At 31.6% G+C, this 26,473-nt stretch overlaps 1 protein-coding gene across 1 annotated transcript in view; it reads right to left on the reverse strand.

Annotated features, from left to right (window-relative positions):
* Positions 1-22,720: 22,720 nt before the first annotated feature.
* LOC111893539 (flavin-containing monooxygenase FMO GS-OX5) overlaps positions 22,721-26,473 on the reverse strand; it is a 37,389-nt gene continuing 33,636 nt past the window's right edge. Inside the window, exons 5-7 of the mRNA XM_023889618.3 lie at positions 23,441-23,576; positions 23,197-23,367; positions 22,721-23,121 (exon numbers count right to left, since the gene is read on the reverse strand). Of these exons, the coding sequence (XP_023745386.1) occupies positions 22,975-23,121; positions 23,197-23,367; positions 23,441-23,576 (454 nt within the window). The 3' untranslated portion in view covers positions 22,721-22,974. The remainder of the gene's footprint in view (positions 23,122-23,196; positions 23,368-23,440; positions 23,577-26,473) is intronic.

Below are 26,473 nucleotides of genomic sequence, written 5' to 3' on the forward strand. Positions count from 1 at the left end.
TTTTTATTACACTTTTTGCATTTTGCATCTAAAATTTTGCATTTTCATTTCAAAAAAAATTAAAAAAAATAATATATATATATATATATATATATATAATAAAAAATAAATAAAATAAAATAAAATAAAAAATAAAAATAATTTTTTTTTCGATCCAATCCCAAGCAACCAAATCTTCTCAAAACAGTTGAGATGGTAAGTGAGTTGTGTGCCTTGAGATTTTACTTGCTTTTTTATTGAAAAATCTAAAAGTAAGTTAATCACACACGAGCACATCTCCCGAAGCTACTTGTGCAAAGCAGAAAATGAGAAGATTGTCAACACTGGAGCATAACAGCAGGTATGAGTTGATTCTTTGGGACATATGACCGGTCTTATGAGTAGTAATGCTCAATTGAACTTAAAATGTCAAATTCAAAAGTTCATAAAAAGAATTCAAAATCTCAATGTCCTGCCTTCCAGCGCTCTTAAAAGTCATTTCTACTCATTCCCTTTTATATACCCTGCTTGAGGACATAGCTTTCAACTATACTTACGGGTTTTTGCATGTTAACATTTAGTCCCCCAAAAAATGTCTAGAAGTCCCTCACGGTAATACACCGTGAGATGTCCCATAACAGAAAAGTCAAGGACGAAAATATAAAGAAATCAACCAAATAAATAAATTAAGTGTTATGTGTTAACTTAGTTATTTGTATTTATATAATAATAATAATTGATCTTTAAAAAAAACTATTGTTAAGTTAATCTGTGACCTTTGGGATTCAAACAAGTAAACTCTGAGGGGTGTTCTATACCTAATCACCTAAAGCTAAATTGTTTGGGATTTATTGGTTGAAAGTTCGCTACACGGGTTCCATAGAAAGTCATGAACTTAATAATACCAAATAAAGCTAATATGTGGCCTTTGAGGTTCGGGCAAGTAAACCCGAGAGATCTCTTCAAATCTAGCACACTAAGGTCATTTGATTTGGATGTGTTGGTTGGAAGCCCGTTACACGGATTTCAAAGAAAGCCATGAGCTTTATTTGTAAAAAAAAATGTAATTAGGAAGTTTGTATATAGTTGTGTTTATAGTTTAATTAGATATTGTATTTAGGAAAAATACTTGGCTGTCAAAAGATTCCCTTGGACTTGGATTTGAATTTATGACATTGGACTAAATGTTAATTACTCCGACTGGTGTAAGTGGTTTGAAGTTTGTAACCAATCTGGATAAATATTAGGGAATTTTTAGAAAATATTTTTCAGAAAATTGTTAACCAACAAATAGCTGGAATCGGACATTGTTATATTTTATGAAACAAAGATGGTTGAGCATGTTTTGTCACATATAATTTCACGAGAGTAAGACCATAATTTCTTCCAAGAATTGATTTGATGATATCGAAAAGGAATAAGTGTTGTGATCTTTGATTCTGTTGAGTTGTACTAGGGAGTGGCCAAAGTCTTGTTTCTATTATCATATAGTATTTTGAGATTAAAGCCAAGTTAACTCAAGGCATGACAGGTACATTCTCAACTATGGTACAAAACAAGGAAATTGGGTTGGATCTTTTCATGTTTGTTTTGATTTCATGCATTAAGTTTCAAATAGTTTTAACTTTAATTTCTTTTCTTGTATTTTATTTTATTTTCTCCGGTTTAAATTTCTTGTTCTTTCTTGAAGACAAGAAAGGTTCACGCTTGGAAAGATTTATTAGGTGCATTTCATGCATTCATTTTGTAGTTTTAGTTCATAAAAGTGCATTGCATTTTGGTTTTAACTCATGCATTTCGCATATTTCGGGATTTTTCATGATGCAATTCCATTCACACACTTTTATGATATTTCAGGGACTTTTTGAAGGTTGGAAATCATTGGAGGAAGTTAAAAAGAACTGGAGACAGAGTTACAGAAGTTTTGGAGCTTAGAAGAGAGAGAATGAAGAATTTGGCTTCTCAGAAGTTTACACGGCCGTGTAAATGCTCCCCTTTAATTTACACGGGCCGTGTAAATGTACATGCAAGGGCAGTCTACTTCGAAGACCTTGAAGGATTAAGCATTTTACTTTTATTGTTTACACGGCTGTGGAAATGTCACCCTTTAATTTACACGGGCTGTGTAAACGTCTCGACAATTTTAAAGTGGTTTTATCCTCTTATAATTCAGACAATCGGTTTTGTGGGGGATTAGGTCAGATTTTGGGAAGAAAGAAGGCGATTTTCAGAACTTTTGCAAGTAGATTAACACTTGGAAACACTTTAATTTCCTTTTTGTAAGTCAATTTGAAGTTTAAACTTGTTTGATTTGTAGTTCAACCTAGACATGTGTGGTTGATTTCATCATCATTTCCGAATCTGAATTCTTAAGTATGTGTTGTTAGGCTGTAACTTGAATTTGACTTGTGTTTAACATCTAGTAATCTTTGATTTGATCTTAATCATGTGTTTGGTTGGTTCTCTTTTTCACTTGATCAATTAATTAGGGTTCTAGTCAATCTAGTTAATCAAATTATGAAATTCGTATATGTTTTATGATTTAATGTTAGTAACACACACTTACTTGGTTGTAATTAGATCAAAATTAGTGCAATCAAAGATTAAATGTTTATATTCCCAAGCTTAAGAGGAATGTTAAACATTGTTGGGAATTAGTGCAAGAACATAATATCATTTAATGATTTGATGCAAGAGCTTATTTGAATTGAATCAATTAAGTGAAGTTTTATTTGAAGAGTTTGTTTTGAATAAAATACTTTTGCCAAGTTGGATATTAGAGTTTATTAATATCCAACTTACCAACCTAGATTGAACATGAGTTATAATCATATTACATCTTTCAACATAATACTTGTATATGAGTCAGAATCGGAAATGTACTTCTTTTACTGCATTTGTTATCAATCTTTCTTATATATAAAGTTTAATTAAAGTTAAAACACAATCCTCCATTTTAATATTATTTGTATTATGTGTGAAAATATGGCAAGATAAGAAGTCCTGTAGTCCTGTGGACCGACCCTGCTTACTCTATACTATCTTTAGTATTAGAAATAGCAGTGATTTGAGCTTTATTAATATTATTTTATCCCATCGTTTATTGGTTTGACAGCCAAACAATCGGCTTCGTGAATGAGGCGTACTAATGGGAAGACTAGCTTTTTTCTTAGGCATATATATATATATATATATATATATATATATATATACACACACACACACACACACATATATATATATATATATATATATATATATATATATATATATATATATAATATTATAATAGTATAATAGTATAAGGGTTGAATTTTAAACTTGTAAAATTCTAGGTTTGGAATTTAAATATTTCAAAATTAAAACTTTTAATTAAAATTTAAATCCCAAAACATGAGGGCAACTTTTGAAACTTTTCGAAACATCTCTTAAATCAAATTTGAAAAATAATTAAATAATCATATCATTAATCTTTATCACATAAGTTGATTTAATCTATTTTCTTGACAAGATAATTCAAATCAAAATGCAAATAATCAGTCTTTATCATATAAAACAAGTAACTGTCTTATTTATGACAATTATATTTGAATTGCATTAGGATCATCAATACCATATTGAAAAAATCGAATTTTATCAGTCAAAAATGTTTTTTGCAATTATTCTAATTCATTTTCAGTCAAAATCTTGAAAAATCAGCCATCTGACGACCCGACTTTCCGAGTCACTGATTGGACTCGTCGAGTTGCTCTGACTTGTCGAGTTCATTAGGAGAATCACAATCCTACGGTGAACATGCAAACACTAAAGAAAAATTGTAACACTAGTCCAAATAGGTCAATAGACAATCACACGTGATTAATAAAATCATGTAATGTGATTAGTAATGTGATGAGATTATTATGTAGTTTATGATAAATTCTAACACAAATATGAACTTTCTTTATGATACAACTCAAAGTATACGTCCATACGATTCAAAAAATATAGAGAATGTCTGAATTTGACTTCGCATAAAGAAGTTATGATAAACCGAACACTATAAATCTCTATAATAAGAGGAATTTAAAATATACTTAGAATTAGCTATTAGAGTCTAAAATAAAGTCGTAGTAATCGGAATTACCTACGCGATCATATAAAGAACGTTAAAAATGGAGTTTGTATGCAAAAGTTACGACCTTATGAAGGTGTAGCTGTCTGAGAGCATGACATGTGGCAAAAAACCCTAGCTGTCTGGATTCACGATGTGGACCTTAAAATCACGATGTGAAAGTAGTACAAGTAACATTTCGGAGCTAGAAAACACGTGCGGAGTCTACGAGAGTGAGTTGTTTAATCCCCACGACGTGAACATAAAAGCCACGACGTGAAACTAGAATCGTGACACCTTCGGAAGCTAGGACGCAAATGGAAAATCTACGACATGATTCAGCTCATTATCCACGACGTGAACCTTAAGTCCACGACGTGGACTTGGCTTGGACAGCCTATAAATAGCAGGTCCGAATTCAACTCTTCTCACCCCAAAATCTCTTCTCTTTCTCTCATTTGCTGAAGCCCTCTTGCATCCCGAGCCCCGACGACCTCATATAGCTAACCGTTTCTGCTTAGATTACATAAAATCACGCTACTAGGGTGAGTTTCACGACCCCACTTTCTAATATTTTCAGGGGAAAATGCATGCTGAATATTGTATACACGATAATATTATGTCTATTTAATAGTGTATTAATATCAACATAGACAGTTATATTAACCGGGACATAGTTGTTCTAAATATAATATTTTGAATATATACAACTATTTTCAACTTGTTAGCATGTTATTGTTATAGAAATACATTAATGTAGATCTTGAGTTATACTTAAGATTCTATATATGTTGTGCGCGATATTGTTCCGAAGTTATATTCGGAAGTTCTATATGTTGAAAAGTATGTACATTGTTATTGTTGGTTTTATGTCGATATAAAACTTGTTATGTTATATGTTGTCGTTGTTATTGGTTTTATGTCAAGATAAAACCTGGTTTTACTTCAAGTTATATATGTTATACTGCCTAAATGTTATGAAGTTAGGAGTAATGTTTAAAAGCATAGTCTAGTAACTTACGGTTTTAGACATGAATATGCTTTTGTTGTTAGAGCTATAGGAAGTCGTTGAAGTCTACATGAGTAATTGTATTCATCAACTAAGATTGGAGATCTTAGTGGAAATCCTCTTAACTGTAACCGTTAATCCCGTGTGAGCGAGGAAGTCGTGTATAATTAGTATACGGGTTGACAACCCCACTTTTGATTGTTAGCTACAGTCAACCATAAGCGAGTGACAAACTATCCTTTTACTTGTTATTGTTCGGGCGTCAATGAAGCACGCGGTATTGTTCTCATGGAAATCATGAGTGTATTGTTTCTCATGGAAATCATGAGTGTGTTTTATTAGAGGTATTGTGTCATAGCAGCGGTTACAGGCTCATGGTAGCAATTTGTTAGAAACATTATACTTTGTCGTTATACAAGTATTAATGTTAAGTATAAGTTTCCCCCTACTTATACCCTAGGTTCAAGGACCATTTAGGTATAACACTTATTTGATAAGTAGACTATTATACCTAATATATATACTAAATGTTGGAACGTCAAAATGATACTTTCAAAACAAAACTTTTGAACTAAGAAAAAGTATTATTTGTATATGAATTCAAAACCTGTGAACTCACCAACTTTATGTTGACGTATTTTAAAATGCATCTGTTTTCAGGAACCTGAAAAGCTGGTATGTATTCGAGCAGGAGAAGTTTTACTATTATCTTTCTGTTCATTAAGAAGTATGCCATAGTCGGATATTATGTAATAGGTATTAGGAAAACAATAATGTAACTTTCAATCATCAATAAAGGTATGTATTTTCTTTAGTACTGTTCAATGTATGTTATATAACTGTAATACAAAGAATGACGTTACACTAACTTGTGTTTCTGTCGATGGCCGAGGTGTGACAAAAATGCTTAGGATCTGATACCACTGTTTGGTTATGAGCAAATCATCAATCCTATGGTGCACATGCAAACCCTAAATCTTTCGATCTAGGTTTTTCTATTTGTAAAGGCAATAATCATCTAAAGCTTGTAAACCCTAGATCTAGCATACCAAAATCGAAATTACATCTAATAAGAAAGTTAGAGTATTACCTTTTATTGTAGCTTGATGATCATTAGCTTATGAGAACCTAGCACCTCAAATGTGATGCCTCTAGTGAATCATGAACACAAATGCAATTGGCGAAACTTAGAAAGAGAGAGAGAGAGAGAGAGAGAGAGAGAGAGAGGGAGGAGGCTCAAAATTCGGCTAGCAATCATTTTAGGGTTCAGGTGTAGAAAATTGGATGCCTAAGGGTTCTATATATAGGTAAGGAATTAGGGTTCTATATTTAGTTGCTTAGGCTCTAAGCAGCCCATAAGAATCTTCCAAAACCCTAACCCTTGGACGAAATCCATATGGACTCCCATAAGATTTCGTCCAACCCTTTCCAAAGGGTTCTTTAGCCCACAATGCAATTATCTTATAATTACAACTTCAGTCCCCCCCTAATTCAATTAACCTCTTTTGACCACAAAATTAATTCTAAACTAATACTAGACCAATTTTAATTAAACAGTATGATTTCTCCTTTAATAGATTATTCATATAATATATTAATAAACAATAACAACCTCTTTCTCCATTATTCTTCCAGTCAAGCTGCTTTAGTGAAGGCAACCCAAAAGGACCATGCTACCATCGAGTCAAGTACATACCAAATATAGTTATGGGCTTAGACACCTAATCCAACAGTTGACCGATGTGGGAGATGATCATCATTGTGAGGCTAATTATTTTCTTGGGATGATCTACAAATCAAAAGGGCCTCATGAATGTCATAAAGGTATCTATAGGATATATATATATATATATATATATATATATATATATATATATATATATATATATATGTACATGACATTCTGTATATAGTTAATATATGTTTATAGTTTGTACAATGTATTACCCACATAAATCTTTAATTTTAGTATTAATTTCATAAACCAGATTTTAGAATATTTATGATGTGTTATATAATTTGCAACATGGTTTGAAACCGTGACATTGGATTGAAAGTTTTTTTAATGTGTACTTGTAGGTTTGTGTAGACTTGATGAGTATTTGCATGGGGATGCTCCAGATTATCCAGAGTATCTAGATTATGTTGAAAGTGCCAGAGAATTTTCGAGTAACGTACATGTTGTTCATAAACCTACAACGGATAACATCACTTTCCAATGTGAAAAGGGAGATCATTACGTTGAATGGGCATTTGCACAAATTATAGAAGAGGATGACCAACAGAACTATTGCAAAGTTTGTCATTGGTACATAGAGTATGGTAAATTTTAAAGGTTTTTTAGGAATGCGAATACTCCTTTTTTTGGCTTTTTTGTGGATGCATATATATGGAAGACAAATGAAAAATGGTTGTAATTATTAAGTATTGACATTTAGTAGTGTTTATATTAGGTTAGTAAAATTAAATAGTTATGTTGTAATTATCAATTTGGTCATATATGTTAGATTAGTGTATGTTATGTTATTGACAATGGGTGTGTTTCGTATATAATTTTATTTTGTTTAGGTTGTTATTTTGTTAATAAGTATAATAACATTTATATATTTGTTATAACCTATAATTATGTATGAAATTCAGTAATAATTTAATGTATGTTGATATATTTACCTGTTTGAAATATTGAATAATATATACCTAATACTTTGACCTAGTATCCATCCACCATATTGAAATCATGATAAAGGGTTGTTGATGAGTCCTTCATACACTCTTTCTTTGAAATTGTGTTCTGCAATTCTCAATTTCAATTAAACCTTTCTACAAATATTCTATGCCTTTATCAAATCGTCAAAGTGTTGGACTTGTACAAACGAGAAAACTGTCAAGATTAATTCATCATTCGATCAATTTGTGAAACGAAATATAGTAAAGGTACATTTGAAATATTTATGTTGTACATATGTGATTATTTTGAATACCATCTATCAAATCTAAGCCATAGTAATGAACATAATATTGTGTTCTATAAATGTATATTATACAGATTTAACATCATGAGCAACGCAAATAGAACATAGATGTATGTATGAAAAGATGATCGTGGTTTTCTCTCTCATGTTTTCATAAAAAGAGTGAAAAAAACCATAGACTTTGCTACCAGTAAAGAAAGATTTATGGACCAACATAGAATCAAATTTATGTGCATCAAATGTCGTAGCATACCATATGTAGAGCTTGATACTATAGAACATCATTTATACAAGTTAGGTTTTGTTCCAAATTATTGGTTTTAGGATATACATGGTGAAACATCCGTTGATGACAATACATATTTAAAGGTCGATGATTCATACAAATATTTGAATAAAGATCATGAATGTAGTTATATAGAAATGGTTATAGATGCAATGGCTCTTGATTTTTACTAGTAATCCTGACGTGGAACCAAATGCAATATATTTTTTTTTATATGCTAGAGGCAGGAGATAAAGAATTGTGGTCTGGATGTAAAAAAAGTCATACAAATGTCAGTTATAGCTAGAATATTGGATATAAAATCAAAGTATCACATGCCTAAACAATGTTATGATGTCATCTGCCAATTGGTGATTGATGGGTTACTGGTGGAGAATAATATGGTAGGTAGTTTATACAGGAGAAATATTTAATACATGGTGATTGACTATTGTAGGTCTGGGTGTTGTATTAGAGAGGAGACAAAGAGCTTTAGCGGTGCAAATTTTTCAATGCAGGTAGGTACAAACCATCAAAAAAAATTTCCACACATTCGTGCATACCCTTTAAGAGAATGCATTACTTTCCTTTGGCTCCAAGGCTGAAGATACTGTATCCTTCACAAGCCACAACCGCTTCCATGCGATGACACTCCAAGGATCATGGAAATGATGACAGTGTAATGTGTTATCCATCTGATTCTGAAGCTTGGAAGCACTTTGACATAATACATCCTTCATTTATAGCTGAAATGTGTAATGTTAGAGTATGCCTTTGTACAGATCGGGTTTTACCAGATGGAGCATTTGGAAAACAATATTCATCTTGGCCTATTATTATACACCTTATAATTTGCCACTATATGCATGAAAGAGCCTTATATGTTTTTTACTATAGTTGTGCCAGAACCGACAAATCATAAGCATAAAATAGATGTATTCCAACAATCGGTTGTTATAGAATTGGAGAAGTTATGGGTAGAAGGCGTATTAACATATAATATGTCTTTATAACAAAAGTTTTAATTACGAGTAGCTTTGATGGGGATAGTTAGCGAATTTCCAGCTTATGTAATGTTGTCAGGATGGTCTATAGCAGGTGAACTAGCATGTCTACATTGTGGGAAATATACATAAGCATTCATGATAAGAATGGTAATAAGATGTCATGGTTTGACTTCCATAGAAGATTTCTCCAGGAAAATCACCCATATAGAAAGGTCAAGAATAAGTTCAAGAGGAATCATGTAGTGACAAATGGTCCTCCATCAACTAAGAATGGTGAACAAACTTCAACGGAATTAGAACAACTATGTTTTGTAAAAGTGACTGAACTAAATGATGATGATGTATACAAAGCATGTGGAAATCATGGTTGGAAAAGGGAAAGCATATTTTGGGATTTACCATATTGGAAAAAAAAACCTCATGAGACATAATTTTGATGTTATGCATGTTGTGAAAAATTCATTTAAGAACTTCTTTTACACTGTAATGGATGTCAAACCAAAGTCAAAAGGACAATCCAACAGCGATAAGAGATCTGAAACTATGTTTTAGGAACAGAAAATAAGTCGAAGATGATCAAATAGGGTACTATGCTCTAGACAAGAATCAAAAGAAAGCCATATGTGAATGGGTGGTGAAATTGTGTTTCCTCTATTGTTATGTTTCTAATTTGGGGATTTTTTGTTGATTTGACTGCGTGTAGACTTTTCGGAATGAAAAGCCACGATTTTTATTTTTTGATGCAAAGTTTGATGCCAATTGTATTTCGTGAGATGTTGCCAAAACATGTGTGTGGACCATTAAAATATTTGAGTCTTTTCTTCAAAATATTAACTGCAACATCAATCAAGATAGAATAAATGGAAAGGATTGAAGCTGAGATCCCATTAATTTTATGTAAATTAGAGACCATATTTGTCCCTGGTATTTTTAACTCCAAGGAACATTTTCCATACGAAGAGAAGACAACCGATCCCATTCAATATCGTTGGATGTACCCATTTTAAGGGTTTTTTTTTAAATCAAAATGTATGTTGCTATTTTTGTAAGTCATAAATCTCGAGTTTAAAAAAGATGTGAAACAGAAATCTCGAGTCGAAGGGTCCATTGTTAACGCGTACTTGCTTCATGAAACATCAATATGTTGCTCTCATTATTTCGAGACCGGTATCCCTACATGTAAGAAAAAGTTGCCTCAAAATGATGATGGGGGAGGAGATGAGCATCCTGATGATGACAAAGAAACTTTAGATATATTTTCATATCCTAGTCATCACTATGGAAACTTTAAGACTACAATATTGTCTGATGAGGAATTTCATGCTTCCCCAACTTACATACTCCTTAACGAAGATGAGGTCAAACATTACATCATGTAATATATACCTCACTTGTAAGATAAACAATAATATCTCATTATTGTTTAATGGCTCTAAATAACATTAATTTACATGCATGCTTTAGTTTATTACATCATAGTAACATTGAAAATGTAATTTTTAATGGTAATATAGCATGTCTGAAGTTCACTTGAAAGATCTTCTTGGGGATATAGATCAACAGGAGCTTGCAACTGAAGTGGAGAAGAACTTTCTAGCATAGTTTCAAAACTATGTGGGTGTTATTTTTTTATTTTTTTATTTTACTATTTTTTGTTATGGTTATAACTCTTGCATGCTTCACCATTTGTCAAATAGGCATGTAAGAACGAGATACATAACAAGTATATATTTTACCTTTCCAGAATGCCATTGAGGAATGTCAAATTATAAAATGTATACTTTGTCAATGGTTACAAGTTTCACACATAAGCTCATGGTCTGAACAAATCAACAATGAATAGAAGATTGTGTATTAGTAGCCTAGGAGGTGATTATTATGGTAAGGTAGAGGAAATTTTAGAATTCGGGTACCCTAGTTTCCCAAAGAAAAGCAAAAATTTATTTAAATATCATTGGTATAACCCGACACCTAACATAGGAGTAAAGGATCAAAAACAATATAACTACGTCAAAATAAACACATCAAATAAAATACAACAAGTTCGATTCGTTTGTTTTACCCATGCTAGCCACTTAGGTTTGTTACATTCTTTACCCATGTTCGAAAAAAAAAAACAACTTGGACTGGTTGGTTGTATTTAAAGTTAAACCTCGTGGTTTGACTGATGTACATTAAAATGATCATCACAAAGGCGTTGCTTTCCAAGAGGATGAATTTGAATCAAATGAGATCATTATACCAACTACAAATACAGACGACTATGATGATCATGACATGTCAAGCAGCGATTCAGATAATGAAAATAACATTGATGAAGAAGGTGAGTTTCATGATGACGAAAATAATGGTATTCCTAATAACGAGGGTAGTTATGAGTATAGTAGCTCGAGCAATGAAGAAGAAGAGGTGGAGGAAGAAGATATTGAGTAGACCTTACTGTTTCTTTATGGATGGTTACATTGTCTAATTTCTAGTTTTTGTATGAGATTTGGTAAATGTGATGTTATGTATTAGTGCCCTTACGGAGAATTAAATTACATGTAATTTTTTTCATTCTTTGGTACATATCAAGCATTTATTAAAATGGGATGTGTGTTATTGAGATTTTGGTATGTACAATATTTTCTTTAAATATCCAATTAAACATTCAATATATGTTATAATGCAACTTCTTTATTGTGGAATGTATAAACTTATTCAAATTAACATAAACATAACAATAAATGTTTGTTCCACAAGTTTTTTTGTGGTTGCAAATTTCCATAGCTAAATAGCTATGCATTTGAAACTCTTAGAAAGTTTGTTATGGAATTTAATTTTGTAACAAATGTCGTAACAAATTAGCTAGGTTTTTTTCCATAACAAAACACACAATGGAAATAAAATTTTCTAGCACAATTCTGTAGATAAATAACTATGAATGCTACTTCCATAGCAAAGTAACTATGGAATTTTATTTCGTTGAAAAATTCTGCTGCAGATTAACCACAATAATTTAATTCCCTAGTAGAATTACAACGGAAAGTATTTTTGTAAAAAGTTTTGTTGCAAATTTGCTATGAACAATTTTTCCATAGAAATATTGGTAGCAATATACCAACGGATTTCGAGTCGCTAACATTTTCCATAGAAATTCTCATGCTCACTACCGAAAATTAATTATGTAGAAAATGTGGTAGGAAATTAGCTATGGAACGACATTCCATAGTACGAGCCATTGCAAAACAACAATGGAAATACGTTCCATGGCAACCTTCTATTAGTATTTCAACGTTTTCTTGTAGTGAACAATTTAGATGAGAGCCTTTTAACAATAGAATAAGAGAATGGATGACACTCGATGTCACAAAACAAATAGTGTACATCAACTATCTTGGTATTGACAATAATTTTTTTGCTAGAGTCTAAGAAAATTCACTTGTTCCATATTTCAATAGTTTGAAGAGCAATGAACTAGAAACTTCGTGAATAATTCCATATTCTTGGCTCTAACATGAATCTTCATGGTTGTTAAGTGTGGATTCTGAATTGCTTATACTTGGAGTAGTTGCTTATGGTTGGAGTAGTTGCTTATGCTTTGAGCGACTTCTTATGCATAGTAAAGATGCTTATGCTTGGAGTTAGAGTAGTCCTCTACTTCAGATGCTTGGAGCATGAGCAGTCATCAGTGCTCGAGTAGTAGGGTAAGAGTTGACTTCGGATTTGTTGGAGAGTAGGTTTGACTATGTTGGTCAGTTGAGCCAGATCTGTCAACATTGACATAGGCCTATGATGTCTCAACCCTATTGAGTATTTGAGATATTGAAACTGATTTGGCATATTTGGTTATTTAGGGAAGCCTTTTTAGGGTTAATCATTTTATGATTCCCTATGATGCCTTTACAGTAGAAGTTCTTAATCGAGCTCATCTAAGGCATTGGTTTTATATTAGGCATCTATTTTATATTTATGGTAGATATTTATTGCTCCCTATAAATAATCATTAGGTTTACTTTTTGTATAAGCTTTTTACCAAGATTAGGGTTTTCTCTGTACGTTTATCTCATAATCAATATATGAAAAACCTTTATCAGATAACTTGCATATGATGTGATTGGTTCTTGATTGTTCTTGATATTCCGCATTCATCATCTCGGATTTATACCTAACAAGTGGTATCAGAGCGGGTTCTTGTAGATCTCAACGATTTTTGCAAGAATCGATCTTGTAAATGGCGATATTTTATCATGAATCTCACCTTGTTCTTCAAGTTTTGGAAGTTTTCTAAAAAGAAAAAGCTTATACCTCGTTTTTATTGAAAAATCTTGTTCAGATATGTTTTCTTCAACTCATTATATCATCTGATTTGTTCTTGAATCGTGTTCTAGAAGAGAATTAGAAGAAAATTTCATGTTTATTTGAATTTTCGTGTTCAGATCTACTTTATCTCTCTAAAAATCGTTTCAGATCTGTTTCTCTCTCTAGAAACCCTCTCATATCCGTTTTCTCTCTCTAGAACTCTTATCAGATCTACTTTCTCTCTCTTCAAGTTCTATCATTTGTTGAAGATCTAATGGATAAAACGAATTTATTGTTTGACTCCATTTTAGAACTTGGATTAAAGGTTACTAAACCAATCTATGGTCTTAACAAAGTGACCATGTTTCAAATCAGTTGTCGATCTATGTTGAATGATATTCTTGAGTTGTATAATCTTCTTGTATATAAGAAAATATCTAGATACTCATATGTTAATCAGCATGAGTTAAGAGAGGATGAGAGAATTGTAGAGCAATTTCATATTATATATGAACATTTTAATCAGGAACATAAACAGATGTTGAAGATAAAAAGGGCTAAAAAATAAAAAGAAGAAGTTCATGTTGTTCTTCAAGTTTTTGAAGAAAAAGTGACTCCAAATGTTCTTGTTGAGGGGGAGTCAAGTGGTTCATGTTTTTCAAAAGAGTTACATTCCGAATCCGGTACTTCAGAAGATGAATCTCAAAGAAATTCATCTGAAATCGTAAAAGTGAAGACATTATGTTCTATTGGAACTCAAACAGATGATTCTTAATGTTCTGAAGATGTTTTTGAAGGAATGATTCCTTACAGAAAGCCAATGATTCAATAAATTTAGATTTATCAAACTCCTAAGGATTGTGTTCAAAGGTCTTCTAATGTTCAAACTCAGAATAGTGAAAAGGTTGCTCAGATTCCCAATTCATTTATGAAGCATAGAAATCAGAAAAGGAAGAAGAGGAAGAAGAACAATAGGAAAATAAATAAGGTTTGGATGCCTAAGGTACAAGTACCCAATGCTTGTGAAAAGGTTGAGAAAGTTGATGTCAAGCATGCTCAAAGAATCTCTAATTTTCATTTTTCTTTAGTTAAAAATCTTAGAAGTTGGGAGGAAAAGAAAAGAGAATTTGGTTGGTTTAATGAAATTTTTGGAAATTTTTGTTTTCCAACTAAAAAGCGGGCATTATTTTCAGAGGATGATAGATATTCTTCAAATAAATGGGTATGCAAGAAAAGAACTTCAATGTTGAATCTTAAATGGGTACCAAAAGTCCCATAAAAGTTTTGTCCTTTATAAAAAAAATTAAAAATAAAAAAAATAAAAATAAATAAAAAATATATATAAAAAAAAGGACGAAATCTTGGTGAAATCTAGTGGATTTGAGTCAAAGATATGATATTGTGTTGAATAAATCAATTTTATTGATTTTTTAAATGTTGGAATTGACAAAACATGAAAAAGTTGATATAATGGGATGAAAAGTGACTTTTTCTGCAAAAAGAAAGCTACTTTCTGACACTTTTTCTGCTTAAAGGGTACAAACTATCAGTTTACTATAACAGGAGGGATTGCTTTTGGATTTTTTTTTCAACATTGTTTTTCCTTCAGGTAAAAATGAAGCAATGGGATATATTTTCATCATAAGCCCCCTAACTTTCAGACCTTCACAGATTCAACCCCATATCTGAAATTCTTTTCAAATTTTTTGGATTTTTACCATTTTATCTCTTTCTTTCCAAAATATTTTCATTTCTAATCTTTTCTTTGGTCTTATTCATTTTTAATCCCTTCTAAAATAAATTGCTTCTTTTCTATTCTTTTGTCTAAATTTAAAAATCGAAAAAATACAAAAGTATTTTTTGTTATTTTTCAGGTTTTAATTTTTTTTAAGATTGGGTTTATTCCAAAAGGATTTATTTCATCTCATCTAATGGGTTTTGAAGATTGTTGGTGGTTCTTCTTAACTTTCCATATTCTCTCCATGGTATTTGTTGAAGATTCAAGGGGGAGTGGTGATTATTCAAGGGGGAGTTCGTATTTGGAAGATTATTTCTATTTATCTCGCTTTGAAGACCCCATGTACTGATGATTCTCACAACTTAGGGGAGAGAAATGCCAAGAAGATCGGAAATCGTGATCTTCAACAGTTTCAACATCTAGGGGAAATTGTTGAGTATTTGAGATATTGAAACTGATTTGGCATATTTGGTTATTTAGGGAAGCCTTTTTAGGGTTAATCATTTTATGATTCCCTACGATGCCTTTACAGTATAACTTCTTAATCGAGATCTTCTAAGGCATTGGTTTTATATTTGGCATTTATTTTATATTTATGGTAGATATTTATTGTTCTCTATAAATAATCATTAGGTTTACTTTTTGTATAAGCTTTTTACCAAGATTAGGGTTTTCTCTGTACGTTTATCTCATAATCAATATATGAAAAACTTTTATCAGATTACTTGCATATGATGGTGATTGATTCTTGATTGTTCTTGATATTCCGCATTCGTCATCTCAGATTTATACCTAACAAACCCATAATTTTTTAGGCCAACCTCTTTATAAAGAGTCACATTTATTGTAACCCTAATCTATTGTATCACTGAAGCCTTTATGGTAGAAAATAATAAACCTCTCTCTCTCTCTCATGTTCATTGTAGGGGTAGTCTATCAACCTGATCATGTGAACCACGTAAATTGATTGTTTCTTGTTCTTGGAGTTTGCATTTATTACTCTATGTGAGATTGTTTATCATTTTTTGTATTACCCCTAACAATTGATACCAGAGTAATGACTGAAGATGCGAAGGTTAAGACCAACGAATATAAAGGTAATATAAAGGTTGTCATTTCAGGTTCTGGAAAATACAAATAGAATATTACCTTTATCTAAATACGTTACACAAACCTTTGGTTGAAAAGAAACCTAAAGCGATGAAATAAGAGGAATTGAATCTTTCGGATCAATAGGATCTTGGCGTGGTGTAATAATCATTGGCAAAGAATGTTGAATACAACATTGTCAATTAGAATAGTACACATAGGGTTTGATTAGAGAATTATACAATATTTATGAAAAAAAATCTCGATAGAAAACTAGGTGTTTTAATTCAATAATTGGTAAATCAATAGATGAGGGAGGGTAGCATAATGATTGATCATGTTAATGAATTCAACTTAATCATCTCAAGACTAATTTTGGTTGATATTGGATTCGAGAATGAAGTTATGGTATTGTTATTATTATCATCCAATCATGTTTTGAGTACAAAAGTCAGAGGAAGAAAAACAAACACAAGAGACAGTGGTAGAGGAAGATCAAAATCAAAGAATTAAAGAAAGACGAAGAACAGTAAGGATATAACCTTTTGGAATTGCAAATGGCCTCATCAGAAATTAGTGCCCAAAACCCTTGAAAGACAAAGGAAAGAAGGAAGTAAACATAGCAACATATTTTAGTGATGATTCCCTCATTTTTATTGTTGAAAAATCAATAGAATATTAGATAATGTATTCTGGTGCATCATTTTACGTTAGTCATTCCATAAGTGTGATGCGAATTTAGGCACTATAGTGGAAAATTTCGATAGGTAGATAAAAGATATTAGATATAATAGGTTTGGGGGATGTTGTCCTTAAGACAACTTCGGGTACAAATTGGAGTTTGAAGAATGTCAAGTACATTTTGTATCTAAATAGAATGTTGGTATCGGTAGGACATCTTTGTGATGAGCGATATCATGTTACTTTTTTTTATCATCATTGGGAGGTGACAAATGGGAACATGGTTGTTACTAAAAGTCAGAAATCGGGTTATCTTAATATAGTGGAGATTTCTTAGAATGAAGCAAGCACATTAAAAGAAGTAAGGGCATCCACTCTATGGCATCAACGACTTAGACATATAAGTAAAAAAGTTAATGAAGATGATAGCCTCCAAAAGGGAAGATTCATGACTTGAAGAATGTGACATTTGACTTTTGTGAGCCATGTGTTCTTGGTAAACAGAAAAAAAAAAAGTTACTTTTTCAAAGATGGGTCAACTACCCAGGGTCAGAAAGTTAGAGCTAGTGCATTAGGATGTATACCATCCCACTTTATTTTCTTTCGTGGAAAATTTTAGATATTATGTCACATTTATTGACGACTACACAAGAAAACTTTAGGTTTATTTCATGAAGCACAAATCTGAGCTATTTCGTACATTCAAGAAATGGAGAGTTGATGTTGACAATGAAACAAGTTTGAAGATTAAATGTTTAAAGTCAAATAATGGGGGTGAATACATAAGAAAAGAATTAATTGATTGTTATGTTCAAAATGGAATCAAAATGTTGAAAAATATTATTTAAATGCCTTAGCAGAATGGTGTGGTTGAGAGGAAGAATTGTACAACAAGCGAGAGGGAAAAGAGAATGGGATTACATTTAAATAAGTACAACAACATAACTAATAAGTAAAGCACCCCAGTCGCCATTTGAGGAGGAATGGAAGGCTTGTGATATTTTTTCCATACACTTAAAAATGTTCGGTTGTGTCTCTTACATCAAAATCAAGGGCCCAACAAAAGATAACTCTAAGATAAGGCAAAGATTTTATAGACTACAAATTGGATGAAATGGGCTACTGTTTCTAGGATTACTAGAGGAAAATTATTATTAGAAGTCGTGATGTGGTGTTCAATGAAAGTGCTTATATAAGGACATGATTAGCGCTATCCGCAACAAAGAAAACAACAAGAAGAATTGAATCAAATTAGGTTTGATGAAATCGAAGAAGGCAATTTTATAAACCTATCACCACCCCTGAGACATGTGAAAGTTTAGGAAGAAGTAGGAGCTTGTTAAAATGTTGTAGTGAGCATCTTAAGCAAATAAAATATCACTGCTAGAATTCATAAAGGATAGCACAGGGAAGAAGGTTCGAATCCATAGGGACACAGCCTAAAGATCAATGCCTCTTTGCATAAGTCATATACTAGTCATAAAACATAAAATGTAAAAGGGGGATTTTGAATACTAATTAAAACTAAAATAGCAGTGAAAATAATTAAAGAAAATTCAATAATAAAAAGCAAATTTAGTTTTGCTGCGACTTTCGTGATCATGCAACCAATAGATCTTGTTATTCAAAATGTGCGCTATCTAAGCTGGTACTAAGAGTAACTAACAAGCTCTAGTATATTATTTTTTACCTATGTAATTAACCAAAACAAACTCTTCAGTTAATCCTAACTTTTTACTAATTTAATTAAACAGTCTCTTAGTCAAACTACAAAAGCAATATTATGATCTATGTAAAATTTCACAAGCTTAAAAGTTTAAAAATATGAAATTTCAGTTTATATCATAATTAAATCCCAACATGAAACCAATCTGATACTTGTTACTTATTACTAGTTGCTTAGAACAATTATGGATTCCGTTAACTGATTAACTAGAATGATTTAATCCTAAATTACATTATCAAGCTAAAAAGAACAAAAATCAAACATTCATTAAGTGAAAAGGTGAAAAATCTAGTTAGAATCACAAATCAAAAACCAAGTCTAATGATTGATAACATGAAAAGTAGTAATCTATGCAAAACTGAAATCGAGGGTTTAGCCAGTGATGGATTAAATCTGATCAAAACTATTGAAAAAAGACGTTAAGCCATTAATTCTTACTAAACTAAATGATTGAGATGATCCATAACCTTCATATCTTCATAAGGTGATGAAAAAGTGCAGAAAACTCGCATTTAGAAGTTATTTTATGGTCTGGAAATGTCTAGGATTTTAAACTGATCAGAGAGGTTGTATTTATATGCAAGGCGGCAATATCCAGAGCAAAAAATATGGAAAACGCGATCGCATTTTAGGAAAAAATGTGTTTGCATTTTTTGTCAAAACTCCTAGAAATTCCATTTAATGATGTATGTTGCTATTTTCAAACTTTGAAAGACATCCAAGGAGAAATGCGATCACATTTTTAGGGAATCCATGATCACATTTTTTGGAAAAATTCTTCAAACTAGTTTTTTGGTCTAGCAAATATTGGAAGCACAAATGCAATCGTATTTTGGTGAGAAGCATAATCGCAGTTTTCACAAAACGCATGTTTCAGCCATGAACTCTTCAGTTCCAGCAAATCCAAACTAAGCTCCAGCTTCCTCATGTATTTTCGCTACAATAAGCTCCAAATATGCATCCAAGCTGCTCCCAAAAGCTCCCATAATACTGCTCCCTCAAAATATCTGAAAATTACATAAAAACATGAGTAGTAGGGGAATTCTGATGATAAACATGAGTTGAAAATTATTTAATCTAATACTCATGAAAAAGAATAAAATATGACGTAAAATTTTAATAAAAACTCCCCTAAAAGATGCATAAATGGTATCTATCAGGGCTCATAATAGGATAAATAATTTAGATTCAATGAAAGCGACGCTGATGAAGAGGATGCAGATAATGAATCTGCAGCTATTTAGTCAGCAGCCTTGACAATAACTATAGGACTCCACAAATCCAATCGAGTTAACAGACCTCTAATATGATATTCTCCGTCAGCAAACTACCTTTTACGAAAGAAAATATTAAACATGAATGTTATATGGAGGCTTTGAGGATAAAAGACTCCTTACATCGGAAAAAGATCATGGAAGAAGAGTTGAGCGCACTTGACAAGAACCATACTTGGTCGTTGGTCAAGCTACCTATAAAGAAGAAAGAATTATAGAACAAATGGGTGTTTCGGGTAAAATATGAGATCGAGGAAGCAAGAGATACAATGTTAGACTAATGGTTAAAGGGTTCCAATAGAAAAAGAGAGGTCGAGTATAACGATATATTCTCTCAAGTTGTGAAGATGACCATTATTATATCGGTCTTATTTATTATCGAAATAGAATATCTCCATCTAGAGAAACTACATGTGAAAACAACATTCCTTCATGATGACCTAGAAGAAGACATCTACATGTCAAAACCATAAGGTTTTCACGTCTTCATAAATAAACATATAGTGTGCAAGTTTAAGAACAGTTTGAATGGATTGAAGAAAGCTTCAAAGATAGTTGCACTTGAAGTTTGATAACTTCATGCAACAGAATAGGTATAAGAGATGTAAGATGGACCATTGTTACGTGAACAAGTTCAACTCCTCATATATTATTAATTTATTGTATATTTATAACATGTTAATTGTTGGAGCGGACATGCAGAAGATCAACAAGTTGAAAAAGCAATTATCCAGAGAGTTCAAGATAAAGGACATAGGGGTTTCTAAGTAGATATTAGGCATAAGCATAACTAGAGACAAAGCTAAGAATACTTTAAAACTCTTCTGAGCAAAGTACTTCAATAAAGTTTTGGAGAAGTTCAACATGGCAGAAGAAAAACCTAGACGTACACCTTTGGGGAGTCACTTGAGACTCTCAAAGGAAAAGTCCCCAAATAAAAAAGAAGACAAAGAAGAGATAGCTAAAGTTCCTGATGTATCAATAGTTGGTAGCTTGATGTATGAAATGGTGTGCACCAGATTAAATATTACTCATGCAGTAGGATTTGTGAACCAATTTATGTCTAATCCAGGGAGAGAGCATTGGGAAAGAGTCAAATGGTTGTTACATTACTTAAAGGGTACTTTTGAGGCCGCCTTATGTTTTAGAAGAAAAGGGGAAGTTTTGGAAGGCTTTTGTGATGTAGATTTGGGGGGTTTTATGGATTCGAGAAAAAGCACATTGTTGTATGTTTTCACAATTAAGGGTACCAAAATTAGTTACAATTCCATATTATAGGAGAGTATTTCTCTTTCAACCATAGAAGTAGAATACATGGTGATTGTAGAAGCACTCAAGGAGCTTATATAATCGAAGAACTTCCTATCAAAACTTGGGATATAGTAGGAAGAGTGTGTAATGCATTGTGAAAACCAAAATGCAGTTCACTTAACTAAGAATCCAGTGTTTTATAGTAAGAAGAAACACATTTAGAGGAGGTATCACTTTATTCGTGAATGGATAGGTGATAGAATATTGAATAGGAAAAAAATATATTCTACGAAGAATCCAACAGACATGTTTACCAAGGTGGTGACTACATAGAAGTTGAAGTAGTACATGCAGTTTACTGACCTTCCATATACTTGAAGCAAAGGCACATACTAGAGAGAGACGGGGGTTATAGTGTTTCAGTTTGGACGAAAACTGATTGTTCTCAGCCTTCGAGTATGAGATTGTTAAGTGTTGAGTCCAAGTTTCTTATGCTTAGAGTATCTGCTTATGCTTGGAGCAGTTGCTTATTCTTCGAGGAGTTTCTTATACTTGGAATAGTTGTTTATGCTTGCAATACGAGTAGTCTGTAGAGTAGCCGACAGCTGCTTATGCTTGGAGCAGGAGCAATCGACAATTGCTTATTCTTAGAGCAGGAGTACTTAGTAGTGCTTAAGCGGTCCATAGTGCTCGAGTAGCAGCACAAGAGTTGACTTAGAATATTTTGGAAAGCAAGTTTGACTATATCAGTCAGTGAGGCCAGATATGCAAGTATCGAAAAAATCCCATGACGTTTCAGCCCATAACTTTTCAGGTCAACCTCTCTATAAATAGTCTCATTTATTGAAACCCCACTATACAATTGAATCCTTCTACGACATAAAAAATAAATCTCTTTCTCTCTCTCTTTCTCTCTCTCCCGTGTTCACTATGGACATAGTTGATCATCTTGATCCTTTGTTGGAATGCTTATTAACCCTAACAAAGGTACTGTGAAGGCACCAATTAATATTATCAGTCTGGATGGTGTATTTTATGGGATCGTGTTCATACCTAATTCAGTTTGGCTTATAGAGGGAATAATTTGGACTCGTACTTTGTTCCTTATATCTGATAAACACATAGAGATGAATGACTATCTCTTCATTATTTGTGAAGTGGCTACTTCCATTTTGCTCCTTATTAGTATATGATGAGATACTGTTACTCATTTGTTTTTATGATTTTAGAATTTCTATCTTAGGCAAAAAAATTAGTTCTTCCAAAAATTCAAAGAAAGTGTTTAGACGCGGTTGTTTCAGCAACAATTTGGGCACCATGGGCATTCATACTTTACACGTTATTTAGCACAAAAACCATCACAAGGGCATTTGATTTCATTGTTTCTCATTCATATTATTGTTGTTCAATACAAACTAAAAACTTATAATCAACTTGGGTGTTTGATTCCAAACCCCAAGTTCCACTTTCTTATTTGTAATCTTTTTATCTAGCTCATTGCTAGTTAACTCGATTTAGCTATTAAAAATCCCAAAGTGATGAAAATTTGTTTTTGTTACACAAAGTTTCTGTCATTTATAATGCAAATGTTTTGCGGACAATCACCAAATCATATCCCATATTTTTGCAAGAATGCTTCAATATACCCATTTAGACCAGCCATCATTAAACAATGGATTAAATATTTGGTCATTTCTTTTACTTGCTTCTCCATGACCATTCCAGATTGAGCAAGCATCCAATCTATATATTGCGTCTACCAATTGAATAAAAAAATTATGATTATGTCAAAAAATATATCAACAACTATAGAAAAATAGCATAAAAATACCTCAAATCCAAGAGTATGAACATGATGCTTTGGGATCCCTTTTTCTTCCAATTCATGGTAATATTCTTCAACATTGTTCAACATTTCATCTTCTGATGGCAACAAAACTTTCCTTGACAATGTGTGTGCTATCCACCTTGATTGACTCTCTGCTATTGGAAATACAAGAGTCTACAATTTGAAAATATAATTAGTTACATAAATGCAACCAAATAAAATAAATTTGAATAGAGGTAAATGTTACCTTATTAGGTATTCCGACAAAAGAGAGTCTTGGTGCGAGTCTTGGGGGGAAAACATGTTTGTATAGAGGCCCAATACACTTTTCTTGGATAGTTAAAATACCATTTACTTTAAGAAATGGAACATGATAATTGTACCTAAAACATAACATGTTTATGGTTAACTCTCGAATATCTAATACTCCATCCGTCCCAAAATTATTGTCAATAAACAAAAAAACACACATATTAAGAAAACATTAATCACTACTAACTTTATTAAATGAAATGACAGTCTTACTCATTTGTTGTATTTAATTCCATTGTAGTTGCATTTAATTGCATGGTAGTTTAACTAATAATGAGGGGTATTTTGGTAAAATGGATATTTATTTTTAGAAGTGGACTATTATTTTGGGACAAACCAAAAAGGAAACATGGACTATTAATAGGGGACGAAGGGAGTATGACAAGTTGTTTAGCCTAGCTTTGAGTGGGAAATACATACAAAAAATATTTGATTTAGACTCTTCTTATTTAGTTAATAAATACTTACAATATGCAATTCTTTTAATATTACACTCTTAGAAGACCACATATGTTAAATCATAAGTTAATGAAAATGTAGTTCCTTCCTAAATCTATGTATTAGTAATTATCATGTTTTCATAAACATTGTTGTAAGACAAAATCACAAAAACTTAGAACAAGTTAAACAGAATGGTCATATCCTTCATATTTTACACAAATGAATTTTTTTAGAATGTGTAAACAAATCTATTAATTATTTAAAATAATGTGAGGACCCTTTATAATTTGAGTTCCGACTTTGAAGATGAATCAGCCAATCAGGTCTAAGATAAGATCAATGTATACCATATGATATAGTCAGTTAAACCTCATTAAATACTGACATATGAAGAAAGTAAGAGAGATTTAATTTAGGTTAAAGTCAAGGAATGCCTCTGCTTGATGTATAAATATTATTTTGGCTTTACTTTTTTTATTAAAGTAACCATAAGAAAAGAGATAGTGTAACCATGTTCAAACAAGAAAGAATATTGTTTACGTGTGGACGAGGAACTTAGAAAATTATAGTTCCATTATCTATCAAATGTGAACTTATAGGATTGACGAATAAATTCAAATGAAAATATGATTATACCTATGTATATGTATCATAAGAATCTATCTATGGTGAAAAATGAAAATGTAAAGATTTGGATTTGAAGGATATAAACATAAGGAAAAGATTTTGTGAAATAGTAGACCTTAAGATAATCTTTGGGTTTGAGACATAAACTTTCTTACTATTCGTAAGCAATGATCGTTTAGATGACATCTTAAAGTCTAGTACTTATAGAATTTAAAATTGTATTAAGTTTTACAGAATTTACCATCTGTAGTCTTCTTTTGTTGTGATTTTGGGGACCGAATAATTTCAAGGGACAGATAGTTGTAACACCCGTAAATTGAGGCAAGATACTTATGATCTAATTAAAATTATTTAGAAAATAAAAAATTATTTTTAAGTTGAATTAAATAAAAATACTTTAATTAAGATTAAAAGATTTTTAAGATTGAATTAAAAGTAAATTAATTAGTTGGCTGATAAGTTAATTCCTTCAATTTACTCATTGTAGAACATTGGAAGCTAGAGTGAACAATTCAATCTTGAAATTTGAATATGAAATTAGAGGCTAAATTACTAATGTTTTTAAGCTTAATCTTCGAATAGAAACTCCTACAGTAATAAAACTCAACCATTTATTGTCATTTAAGTTTCAACAAGTTAGGATTATCTTTAAATCTAAATGAAAAATTAAATATCCTTCTAACTTTTGTTCCTACTTATATTTTTACTCATATAAAATCATGACATGTGGAATCCGATAATTCTCTTTCTTAATATAATCTTTTGGAAGAAATGGTATCTAAATATTATGGTTAACACTTTGGATAAATTTAATTTGAGGTTTAATTCAATAATTCGAACACAAATCTAGGAATTCAAGGGATTTGATAGGAATTGAAATCTTATAATAAATTCTCATGTATGGTTGTACAATTATATGGAATTGAATTCCATATATTCCATAAAAATACCTCATGTGGCTAATTCAACATTCCTATGGTATATCAAAGTAAATAAATTCTTTTCATTCTATAAAATGTTAAACTGACACAAAAACACTTCTTTTCTAAATTCAACCAAATTAAACCCATAACTTCCATCCTCAATTCCATATTATGTGTCTGTTTTGATTAACCCTAAACTTGGGAAACTATACATATAATTTTATTAAGAAGGCTACTATTTCTCTATGTATTTCAAGCTTGATGAATTCTCCTTCCTCAAATCTACAATTTGTTCATGTGGTTTCACTATATTATGCTCTACGTGACCCTGGTTAGTTTGTTGATACTATTGAAAGGTCTAGTATGCTCAAAAATCATATTAAAGTGATAGCGCTAACTAACATATGATACTAATGGGTCACACTAACAACAACTTGATATAATTGATTATGTATTAGAAATTGATTTTAATAAATATCCAATAAAACTCTTATAATTAAATTGGAAATTATTTGTTTCATGGAAATAATAATTTTCATTAGCAAGTAACATAATATGTAATATGGTATGATTTATAAGTCATGTAGATTATTTTGGACTAGAAAGACTTTTGTCTTTTAGCCAAAAAGGCAACTTTATAACTTATAAAAGGCTTGTCACTTTTTTTATAAAAGTTTGATTTCTTTTATATACTAAAACTATAACATGCTTTTCTGTATTTCAAAGTAAATTATGGCATGTATTAAGGTGCATGGGAGACAAGTATTCTTTTGGGGACATGTTAGCTTAAAGTGTTAAGGCTAATTGTCCATGAATTCACTTTATGCATATAAGAGAGGAGGCTTGCACTCATCTTTTCCTCTTAATGCTTGATTACCGAAACATCTACTCTCTCTCACTCTCTCTAGTTTTGTTGTTGCATGAAGAGAATACTTGCATATTTTGCTCTCTTTATGTTCTTATTTTGATAAGGACAT

This window comes from Lactuca sativa, chromosome 1, assembly GCF_002870075.4.
Source record: "Lactuca sativa cultivar Salinas chromosome 1, Lsat_Salinas_v11, whole genome shotgun sequence".
Taxonomy (NCBI): domain Eukaryota; kingdom Viridiplantae; phylum Streptophyta; class Magnoliopsida; order Asterales; family Asteraceae; genus Lactuca; species Lactuca sativa.